Genomic DNA, 10,763 nt, shown 5'->3' with positions numbered 1-10,763 from the left:
CCATCTACCTCACTCAACTGTGAGTAGCAAATTTCATCTAATTTAATGGATGTGATATCAGCAGGACCAAACAACAGTTTGTAAAAATCAGCAATATCAGCCACTAATTCAAGTTTAACAATGATGAGATCTCCATCATTCATCAAAGATGAGATGAGATTCTTCTTTTTCCTACCACTAGCTTTTAGTTGAAAATACCTATTTCCACCCCTCCCACCTTTCAAATTTCTTTCTTTAGAGGACGGGGCATCGACCTGTTGGCTGGGCAGCTGGGGTAGCTGCCAGCCCACCTGAGTTCAAGTCCCGGCTCGGACGCACGGTGCTCGCGGAGTTTCTTCTATAAAAAAACCAAGAGGGTTTAGCTCTTGGGTTGGTCTCATTTTTTTTCTTTCTTCAGAACTTTGTCTTCATTTTAACTCCTCGTCTCTAAGCAATTTATGTAATGTACTCATAAATCATCTTAAGTTGCCTTTTCCCTATGGTTAAGGGAGATCTTTGTGTGTGGATACACAATACTGTGCTGTGTACCATCTTGACATTAATACTCTTTTGTAAGAAAAAGATGGGACCCATAGATCATTTCAGTATGCGTCGATCGAACGGCGTGGCAGGTAATGGGTACGGCAGTCATCACGTAGGCGCGACAGATAGTAAAGATGCAAATCAATTATATATAACTCGGCCAAGAGACCCCGCAAACAAACAAAAAACTCGGCCAAGAAGAAAATATATAGGGAGAACATCCGCCGTTGGATTGAACCCGTCGCGATGGACGGTGGGTTCGGATGAATCGTGCCGGCCGCTCGGATTGCCGGAAAAAGAAGCGAGGAAAGAAAAGAGAACGAAAGCGGGTAAATCCTGGCCACAACGGAGAGTCCAGATGTGATCCTCGACGTCCGCAGCCGCAACACGCGGAGCGCAGGCTGGTCAGCAGCCAAAGTGGCAGCGCCGTCTCCGCCACAACCCGGAGACGCCTCGCGCTTCCGCCCCCCTCCTCTCCCTCCCTCCCCTCCCAATCCAATCTGCCGTCTTCTTCTCTTCTCCTCCCACGCCGCGTGCTGCTCCTATATATAACCCCTGGGCCGCCCCACACCTCTCGTCTCTCTCCCTCTCCCGTCCCGTCCCCTCCCCCGCGCACCTGGAGCCATCATCGCACGCTTCCTGTCGAGCACACTGCCTGGCTGCCTGTCCCCGCGCGCTGAGCGTCGTCCATATGTGTGAGCAACTAGCTATCCAATCTCTGCACACCCTGCGTGGCTGATCGATTCTGTTAATGCTTTGGCCGTAAACTGATTCGCCGGTGCTAGCTGCAGGAACGGCTGCGTTGCGGCGGTTCGGCCAGGTTTGCTGATGTTCATCTAACTACCCGGGGAGAATTCAGAGTTGCCCGCAGAGAAAGAAAACCAAGAAGGAGAACCAGGGATCGACCGAGCTTCGAATTCGCCTGCTCCCTTGGCCATTGGTCGTGCTTAAGCTTGGGTCAAGGTGAGTTCCTTCTCTGAGTTTGCCTGCGTATAACTCTGCGACATTTTTTTTACAGAGCGCCGTGTTTTTTTTTACACGGAATTTTGGCATTGCATAATGCTTCATTCCACCTCACAAGTGCTGTTTCTCTTGCTTCCCCATAGATCCTTAGATTTCATTATTGTGCACTGTCCGGTCGTCTCATCCAACATGTGAGTTCGTTAGGATATCTGCAGACAAGTCTCCAGTGAAAGTAGATCGGTCCAGTTGCTAGGTGCATGTGTTTGTGTCTAGGTGCGGCTTAGGTGCATGTTGCTTCTCCAATTATTATTCTTCCTTTTGGTTGGTAGTCGGTACTCCATGCTCCTAACAAGAGAGCCAGATGTTTTTCCTTTCCGGCGAAGTAGGAGGTGGGGGATCAAACTAGTTTGATGCATACAACTTTGGATGAAAGATTTGATGGATATATGTGTGCTCATCCAAGTTCATCCTGTACATTCCATGGTTTTCTTTGAGTCGACCGTTCGGTCCTCAAGAAGATTTACTTTCTCCCTTCCCATCATGGTGAACTTCAACTTTCATTGCACCAACAAGCTTATAACACAAGGTAATAACGTAAGGAAGACAGCAATTTTGACCTTCCCGGCCCTGCTTCAACAACCGCTGCAAGATTTCGTCCAAAAAACAACCACTGCAAGACAAATGGACAAGTGAAAGGACTCTGTATTTTACTTTAAGAGTAAAATAGAATAAGACTTCTTACAAAGACAAGGTGAAAGAGAAGTTATTGAAGTACTCTGGGTGCCCCATGATTGATTCCGTATCCCAACAAATGAGCTCCTCTGACCAAGGAGGCCCGTCATTTTTGTCGCCACGACACATGCAGGTTCTGGGTTTTGTTGCTACCTGGCGTATCAACCTTGGAGATTAGTTTTCTCATCCGGCAACCAATCGATGGCTGCCGATGTTGAGGTGTTAATATTATCCCTGGCAGATCCGTCCCAACTTAGGACCATAGATTAATTTTGTCCAATTGCGCTCTGTTAATACTTAATACTGGCTTGATGTAGGTGCAATCAGTGATAAGTCATGCGACAGATATTTAGCACGTTTATGACTGAATGCTACAGCAGACTAAAAGTTACCCCTCTAGTGACTCATGGATCATTCTCGACACCACAATTAACCTCTGCAATCCTCCTAACATGTAGTAGTAGTTTTTTTCCTCAGTTATTTGTTCACCTTTTTTTTTCTGCAGAAGCTTTGTTCTCCTTGAGACCTACTGTTAAAAGTACTCACCGTGTGCCGTGAATTGACCCTTGGGTGGTGAATGACAAAATTGTTATGGTGAATGACGAATCTCTTATGGAGTGGACGGTTCCCTAAATTTACTTTGTATAAACAGGGAAACGGGTAGAGTGTGCTAAATAACTTCTATCTAGTTTTTATTTGATTATAATGCTGAATCGTGTGAATGCACACTGTTTATTGGCTAAATCACTGTATTCCTTATTTAGGGGGCGGCTACGTCTTAGTTGTACATCGCTATCTTTCCCTCTTTCCTACGTTAGACTGCAAGTCAATGATCCATTTGATAGCAACAAGTGAATTAATTTACTAAATATGAAAAATTCGAAAAACAATTCCCTAGACGTGCTTATTTAATACAATTGCTGTCTAATTCATACTGCCTTTGTGATGGTTTTTTTTTATGTGCCATATCATCTAATGATTTATCCTCTGTTTTAGATTCTGGTACTGAAACAGCAAGATGGTGAACTTTGGGAAGAAGTTGATGGCAGATCAAGTAGAAGAATGGAAAGGGTATGTCTGTCTTCAAGTCCTTCACAACTCTAACAAATTTCCTGTTATCTTATGAGTCATTTTATCTTTCTGTTGTTAGGTACTATATTAATTACAAATTGATGAAGAAATTGTTAAAGCAATACGTTCAACAGACCCAAATTGGTGGCAAAGATTGCGAGCAAGTTCTTAAGGAGTTCTCGAGGATTCTTGATGATCAGGTATGCAGAGAGTGATTTCTCTTGAAATAATCATACGTACAAATTTTCAAGCTACTTGTTCATTTGGTCTATCGTATCCTACACCACGAGCTTAGTGTCTTGAAATAGCATACATTGCAATTAGCTAAAGTTCTTTGGTGTTACTAAATTCAGATTGAAAGGATCGTGCTCTTTCTGCTGCAACAACAAGGTCACCTCTCTAGAAGGATTGAGGAATTGGGAGCACAGCGTGCTGCTATTATGCAACAGGTTGATACATCAAGAGTTTTCCAACTTCGTGAGGATTACAGAGATGTTGGAAGAGATCTTGTAAAGCTTCTCCGCTTTGTTGACATGAATGCTACCGGTCTAAGGAAGATACTGAAGAAATTCGATAAGCGGTTTGGCTATAAGTTTACAGATTATTATGTCACCACTCGTTCAAACCATCCTTATTCACAGCTTCAGCAAGTCTTTAAGCAAGTGGTAATTTTCTGGCATCTTACATTGGCAACAGGTTTTTCTTCTTCTTTTCCAGCAGCTAATCAGCATTTCTGTAAGTTATCATGCGCTTCTATCGATACAGGGAATTGTAGCCGTTGCAGGTGCTTTATCACGCAACCTTGCATATCTGGAACATGAGCATCGAGGAAGCTTTTTATCCATATATGATAACCCATCAGTTGTACTGCAGGTAATGTATTTCGACGGTTCCACTCTCTTTCAGTTCTATTTGCTCTGCGGTTCTGAAAGTGTGATGGTATTCTTTTCTCCAATATTCAGGACCCTATCATAGACCAGGTAAACCATGCCGTACAGAAACTCACACACGCAACGAGTTTTATGCAATACTTGGGACAACACGCACTTATCGTCCAAGACGACACACCCAGTGGATCAGAGGATAATGTCGATGATGAGAGCTACCATTTCATGTCCCTGATGCTTAACCTAGTGAACACATTTCTTTACATGGTGAACACATATATCATTGTCCCGACCGCAGACGACTACTCAGTGAGCCTTGGAGCTGCCGCGACAGTTTGTGGCATAATCATTGGATCGATGGCGGTCGCGCAGGTGTTCTCTTCGGTTTATTTTAGTGCCTGGTCGAATAGGTCATACTTCAGACCTCTAGTATTCAGCAGCATTATGCTTTTCTCTGGGAACCTGCTGTATGCATTGGCATATGACCTGAACTCCCTGACAGTTCTCCTGATTGGCCGTATACTATGCGGGTATGCAGATTTTTTTTCTCACATTGAAAAACTTACCCGTTATGAATTCATTCTTTTTTGTTTCTCGATCAGATCACATGTCATTATTTTTTGTGATTTGAGATTTTCTGAAGTAGCTCCCTTTGTCATATTGACAACAGGTTGGGTTCCGCAAGAGCTGTGAACCGTCGGTATATCAGTGACTGTGTGCCTCTCAAGATCAGGCTACAAGCCTCTGCAGGGTTCGTCAGTGCCAGTGCTCTTGGAATGGCATGTGGCCCTGGCCTTGCTGGTTTTCTTCAGACAAAATTTACGATATACTCGCTGACTTTTAACCAGAGCACATTGCCTGGATGGGTCATGTCCATTGCTTGGCTTCTTTACTTGGTGTGGCTGTGGTTTTCATTCAAAGAGCCGGAACACTTCGCTAAGGCTGCGGCCGAGGCTGCAGCCAGAACACCGCAGCCTTCTGAATCTGGTAAGCTCTCAGCCCACAGTAGTAGCTTTGCTAGTGCAAAATGTTATATCTTTTGGAAGAACAAAATGTTCTGTTTGAAAACATAAACTACGCTGGAATTCATCCTTGTACGATAACAGTGTGTGCTCCGCCACTGGCATTATGTAACATCGTCAGAAATTGTTCTAACACGAAGTTTACCTGTGAAAATAGGCCATCAAGAAAGTGCTAATTTGGAGGAAGGTCTAGCACAACCTCTGCTTATAGGTTCAGAAGAGAGGCTGGATGATAATTCGGAGGATAATGATGATGAAGATGCTAAAAGTTCCCATGAGCCAGCAACATCCTTTGCTTCAGCATATAAATTGCTGACACCCTCTGTGAAGGTTTGTTTTTCGCCTAACTGCTCTTTTTGTTTTCCCTGAACTCAAGCATGCCAAAAAGGAAACACATTATCTCCATAGTTTCATTCATACAAAAAATTCTGAACTCCATGACGTGAGGTATGGTGTCTTGTTAAAAATAATTTTATTCTAATTACTAGTAGAAGGTAAGTTGGCATCGACAAACAATTAAAAAGACACCATACCTCACTACTAAAACTATATGTTAATGTTTAGGTTTAGTTTATCTACTGAAACTACTGTCTTGTGTATTTTCCTTTAATAACTTTATATGAATGGTGATTTCTCAGGTACAACTATTGATATACTTTATGCTCAAGTATGCGATGGAAATTTTGCTCTCCGAATCAAGTGTCGTCACCACATACTATTTTAACTGGGATACAAGCGCCGTGGCCATCTTTTTAGCGATTCTTGGGTTGACTGTTCTTCCAGTAAATGCCATCGTTGGGAGCTACGTTACAAATTGGTTTGAGGACAGGTAACTATTCTTAACAAGGCATACCAGTTGTATATATGAAATCCTTCTGCTTTCTAAAAGTATTGTACTGGTCATATTGCTGTTCTCGCCTCCTTTGAACCATGCAATGCGAATACAAATGAAATGTGCTATTGCTCTCACATTGTCAAACATCTTTCTTTCGCAGGCAAATTCTGGTGGCATCTGAAATCATGGTTCTGATTGGCATTATCATGAGCTTCCGTTACACACCTCACTACTCCATTCCACAGTACGTCTCTTCGGCTCTCATCACATTCGTATTCGCAGAGGTGCTTGAAGGTACGTACAGCATAACAATCTCATAATCATTCAGCTCAGCGGCACACGTGAGATTATATCTGAAACAACCGTAAACAACCTCTCCATTGCTCACGAAATGCAGGAGTAAACCTGTCCCTGCTTTCGCGGGTCATGTCGTCGAGGCTGTCACGAGGGACCTACAATGGCGGCCTCCTCTCAACGGAGGCCGGGACGCTGGCCCGTGTGGTCGCGGACGCGACGATCACCGCGGCGGGCTACTTAGGCACGGACATGCTCCTCAACGTCACCCTGCTGCCGCCTCTGGTAATCACCATCCTCTCCATCGTCGCGACGTTCTGCACATACAACACCCTCTACTGAGGCTGACCAGTACAGTACGACCTTTTCTACTCTCTGAAGAATGTACAGGCAGTGAAAATGGTTCCCGCCCACATTGGGCTTGGGATGTTCAAATAGTGGCGATATTTGTTTGTAGACTTCATCAACTTCAATAAACTGTGTAAATGTTGCTCTGTTGCACGTCCATGTAAGAAAAAGGCGTCGTAGTGCAGTCGTACATGCATCAAACAGATGTAAATTAAGTTCTTTTTTTTAAATTTGTATCCCTGAACTTGCGAATTCAGATGCATTTAGTGTGTGTGTGGGAAATGCAGCATGGATATGATTTCTGGCGCACACTGACAAATTTAAAGTGACAAGGTATTTCTAAGCAATCCTGAGGCTTTAATACTGAGCTCCCAACGCCCGGCTCCCGGAGTAGATGATCTAACTCCACGCGGGGCGCCAAATGCAGGCGCTGGGGCGTGTTAAAGAAACCTCGCTGGGCCGGGCCGTTTCGAGCGCGCCAGATGGGCATGCGTCAACCGTTTAGCTGGGCCATGCCAAATCCTCACACGCTGACTCGCTCCGGCCCGGCGGTAGGTCGCGACCAAACAGGGAAGAGGGCGCGTCGCCTTTGACACGGCCGCTCCGCACGGCCACGGAGATGAGCTCACTGGTCGTTCCGGTGGTTAAGTCCTTTTCCTACCGCTTCTTTACCACGCTCATGGCATGCTCGCTGTGGCATGTACCGCAGCACACGTACCGTGGGATGTGGTCGCATGTGTGCATGCCGGGTCGTCGGGCGGTTTACCGGAGCACGGCGATATAAAGGGCGCATGGTATCCCACGGGCTGGTCACACAAGAACCAAGCTCCACCACCGCACTCTCGCTCCGACGTCGTCGCGGTCGGCTTGCATCTTGGCACGTACGTACTCGCCATGGCTTCCGACCAGCCGTTCGCGAGAGCACTGGCGGCCATCTGCGTAGGCTTCTTCGTGATCCTATGCTGCTCGCCACAAGGTGACTGCTTAGCTTTCTCACTTCGATCGAGCTCCGTTTGGTTCTCCGTGTCCATCATGCATTGTGGCATTGTGCCATTGTGTTACTGATTGATGAGCGTGTGCATGGCGTGAAACAAAAGCAGCGCGAGCCGTGGACTACACGTTCGCCCGGGACGCGACGCGGGCGCCGGCGGTGTCGTACTACGACTACATCATCGTGGGCGGCGGCACGGCGGGGTGCCCGCTCGCCGCCACGCTGTCGCAGCGCTTCCGCGTGCTCCTGCTGGAGCGCGGCGGGTCGCCCTACGGCGACCAGCGGGTGGAGAACATGACCCACTTCACGGCCACGCTCGCGGACACGTCCCCGGGGTCGCCGGCGCAGCGCTTCGTGTCCGAGGACGGCGTCATCAACTCGCGCCCGCGGGTGCTGGGCGGCGGCAGCTGCATCAACGCCGGGTTCTACACGCGCGCCAGCGACGAGTACGTGATGGACGTCGGGTGGGACCTCGAGGCGGCCAAGGCGGCGTACCGGTGGGTGGAGGACGTGGTGGCGTTCCACCCGGAGCTCGGCCCCTGGCAGGGCGCGCTGCAGAGGGGGCTCATGGAGGTCGGCGTCGCGCCGGACAACGGCTTCACGTTCGACCACATCGACGGGACCAAGGTCGGCGGCTCCATATTCGACGACGAGGGGCGGCGCCACACGGCCGCCGACCTGCTGCGGTACGCGCGCCCCGAGGGCATCGACCTGCTGCTCCGGGCCAGAGTGGCCAAGATCCTCTTCAACGTCGGAGGTCAGAGCTCTATCAGTCGAAGTTCGTTTTGTGTTTACGGCCAGGCGACATGCATGCACGCGGCATTTTTGCGTGCCGACCGAACTGACATTTCGTCACCCGCGCTTGTTTCGCGCCAGGACGCCGGGCACGGCCGGTGGCGCACGGCGTGGTGTTCCACGACTCCAGAGGGCGGATGCACAAGGCCTACCTCAACACCGGCCGCCGCAACGAGATCATCCTCTCGGCGGGCGCCTTGGGCAGCCCGCAGCTGCTGATGCTCAGCGGCGTCGGCCCCGCGGACCACCTGCGCTCCTTCAACATCACCCTCGTGCTGAACCAGTCGGCGGTCGGCCAGGGCATGGCCGACAACCCCATGAACGCCATCTTCGTGCCGTCGCCTTCCCCCGTCGAGGTCTCCCTCATCCAGGTCGTCGGCATCACCCAGTTCGGCAGCTACATCGAGGGCGCCAGCGGCTCCAACTGGGCCAACCCGCGCCACCAGGGCTCTGGTGGCAACCGCCGGCCGCCCCGCAACTTCGGCATGTTCTCTCCCCAGGTACGTACGTACACATTGCAAGTGACATTGTCACAACTTGCCAAATGATCAGCGGAACAGAACATCTGTGATCCCCGCGTGCTCTTGTTCCTGCAGACTGGGCAGCTGGCCACGGTGCCCCCGAAGCAGCGCACGCCGGGGGCGATCGCGCGCGCGGCGGACGCGATGAGCCAGCTCGACGACTCGGTGTTCCGCGGCGGCTTCATCCTGGAGAAGGTCCTTGGGCCGGCGTCCACGGGCCACCTGGAGCTGCGGAACCTCAACCCGGACGACAACCCGGCGGTGACGTTCAACTACTTCTCGCACCCGGAGGACCTCCGGCGCTGCGTGGAGGGGTTGACGCTCATCGAGCGCGTCATCCAGTCCAAATCCTTCGAGAACTTCACGTACCCCTACTTCTCCATGGAGGAGCTGCTCAACATCACGGCGGAGTTCCCCGTGAACCTGCTGCCGCGGCACGACAACGACTCCAAGTCGCTGGAGCAGTTCTGCAAGGACACCGTGATGACCATCTGGCACTACCACGGCGGCTGCCAGGTCGGCAGGGTCGTGGACGCCGAGTACCGGGTGCTCGGCGTCGACGCGCTGCGCGTCATCGACGGCTCCACGTTCAACGCCTCGCCGGGAACCAACCCGCAGGCCACCGTGATGATGCTCGGCAGGTAATGGCCCATTTTTGCTCCTTTGGGGTACTTGTCATTTTGGGTGACCATCCCTAAATGTATAGCACTTTTTAGCCAAGGGCCTAGGCTCCTATAGTGGGTACTGATTCGGTCTCAATGGTTGCATTTTTTGGTCGGATCCTGTCGATCTCTCTTTCTCTCTTAATAAAAAATAATGATCATGTCTGTAACTTGACAGGTATATGGGGGTTAAGCTGCGAGACGAGAGAGTGCACGCTGAAGGATTAAGGAGGAGAAAACTGTAGTCCACTCGATGAAGATTGGCAGGCACATTATGCATTTGTAACTGCAGTATGTGAACTATGGTCACGGACTAGAATTCAATTGGAATGAGTTGCGCGTCATTATTGGAAGCGCGTGTTCGTTTGTACCGTTATCAACACGAAATCTGTATTGTCTGAAGAAAAATTAAATTTGTACTGTACTATTTAAGAAAAAACCTTATCCAGAAACATTTGCTACTGAATTACTTTTGGCCAAATAGGGTTATTATTCTAGTCACCCATCTCTTCTCAGTTTTCTGACCAAAGAAAAACAATCATCAGTAAATTTTGCCTTGCAAAGTGTCAACTCCAACCCCCAAAGATGGGTCTCGAAAATGAAAGAAGAATCCCTAGTGGGGACTGAGCTTTTTAGAGGGCACAACCAAGAACGTAAAAGGGAAAGGGAGATGTTGGATGCCAAGAGGATATCCATGGTTTAAAACCCTTTGAAAATCTAGCACGTATATGCCTTCCCAGCTGGATTTCTGCCCCCTATAAATCCCGTGATGCGGCAGAGAGGGAGGCAGCAAGGTCAAGGCAAGGAGGAGGAGGAAGAAGAAGAAGAAGGAAGCAGCTGTTCTGAACAATCAAGATTCAGTAGTGAGATGTCTAATTAAGCAGTCCAGTTTCAGGGCTCCTCTTTATTGGCAGGGAGCGTGTGAGGCCATGTAGCCCCATTCAGCGCTCTGCCAAAGGAGAGTTGCCCTGTAACTGGGAATAGCTTAAGGTTCAGAGATTGTGAGCATGGGTGTTGAGAGCTTAGCCTCTCACTGCAGTGTGGCACTGGTGAGTGATGCAATGGTCTTTGATCTCTGTAAATTGATCAGATTGCCTCCTTGCTTGTGTTCCCGCATGTG

At 49.0% G+C, this 10,763-nt stretch overlaps 2 protein-coding genes across 4 annotated transcripts; both read left to right on the top strand.

The window, feature by feature from the left end:
* The first annotated feature begins 1,022 nt into the window (after positions 1-1,022).
* Positions 1,023-6,945, top strand: LOC125539300 (SPX domain-containing membrane protein OsI_17046). Of its 2 annotated transcripts, none has more exons than XM_048702723.2 (12): positions 1,023-1,217; positions 1,314-1,485; positions 3,214-3,288; positions 3,368-3,488; positions 3,642-3,953; positions 4,054-4,161; positions 4,251-4,705; positions 4,846-5,162; positions 5,355-5,527; positions 5,836-6,026; positions 6,193-6,326; positions 6,430-6,945. In XM_048702723.2, exons 3-12 carry the CDS (start codon positions 3,236-3,238, stop codon positions 6,666-6,668), a joined length of 2,103 nt encoding a protein of 700 aa, XP_048558680.1. In that variant the 5' UTR covers positions 1,023-1,217; positions 1,314-1,485; positions 3,214-3,235; the 3' UTR covers positions 6,669-6,945. The 2 variants fall into 2 exon arrangements, with proteins under 2 accessions (XP_048558680.1, XP_048558678.1); XM_048702721.2 differs by having other exon boundaries at positions 1,308-1,485.
* Positions 6,946-7,081: 136 nt separating this feature from the next.
* On the top strand, positions 7,082-10,109 carry LOC125539301 (protein HOTHEAD). 2 transcript variants are annotated; one of them, XM_048702725.2, is made up of 5 exons: positions 7,082-7,650; positions 7,775-8,422; positions 8,542-8,960; positions 9,057-9,622; positions 9,822-10,109. In XM_048702725.2, exons 1-5 carry the CDS (start codon positions 7,359-7,361, stop codon positions 9,886-9,888), a joined length of 1,992 nt encoding a protein of 663 aa, XP_048558682.2. In that variant the 5' UTR covers positions 7,082-7,358; the 3' UTR covers positions 9,889-10,109. The 2 variants fall into 2 exon arrangements, with proteins under 2 accessions (XP_048558682.2, XP_048558681.2); XM_048702724.2 differs by having other exon boundaries at positions 7,772-8,422.
* Positions 10,110-10,763: the final 654 nt, after the last annotated feature.

Source organism: Triticum urartu, chromosome 2A (genome assembly GCF_056163025.1).
Source record: "Triticum urartu cultivar PI428250 chromosome 2A, HENAU_Tu73, whole genome shotgun sequence".
Lineage (NCBI taxonomy): Eukaryota > Viridiplantae > Streptophyta > Magnoliopsida > Poales > Poaceae > Triticum > Triticum urartu.
The sequence above is the reverse complement of the archived record's forward strand: the minus strand, read 5'-3'. Positions and strand labels throughout refer to the sequence as shown.

What these genes read in the sequence shown, in the direction of transcription:
- LOC125539300 (XM_048702723.2), top strand. Translation starts at nt 3,236, where the DNA reads ATGGTGAACTTTGGGAAGAAGTTGATGGCAGATCAAGTAGAAGAATGG. An exon ending in CGAGGATTCTTGATGATCAG is followed by an intron (nt 3,489 to 3,641) that starts GTATGCAGAGAG and finishes TACTAAATTCAG; the next exon opens with ATTGAAAGGATCGTGCTCTT. An exon ending in ATTGGCCGTATACTATGCGG is followed by an intron (nt 4,706 to 4,845) that starts GTATGCAGATTT and finishes TATTGACAACAG; the next exon opens with GTTGGGTTCCGCAAGAGCTG.
- LOC125539301 (XM_048702724.2), top strand. Translation starts at nt 7,359, where the DNA reads ATGCTCGCTGTGGCATGTACCGCAGCACACGTACCGTGGGATGTGGTC. An exon ending in CCTATGCTGCTCGCCACAAG is followed by an intron (nt 7,651 to 7,771) that starts GTGACTGCTTAG and finishes GTGAAACAAAAG; the next exon opens with CAGCGCGAGCCGTGGACTAC. An exon ending in TCGGCATGTTCTCTCCCCAG is followed by an intron (nt 8,961 to 9,056) that starts GTACGTACGTAC and finishes TTGTTCCTGCAG; the next exon opens with ACTGGGCAGCTGGCCACGGT.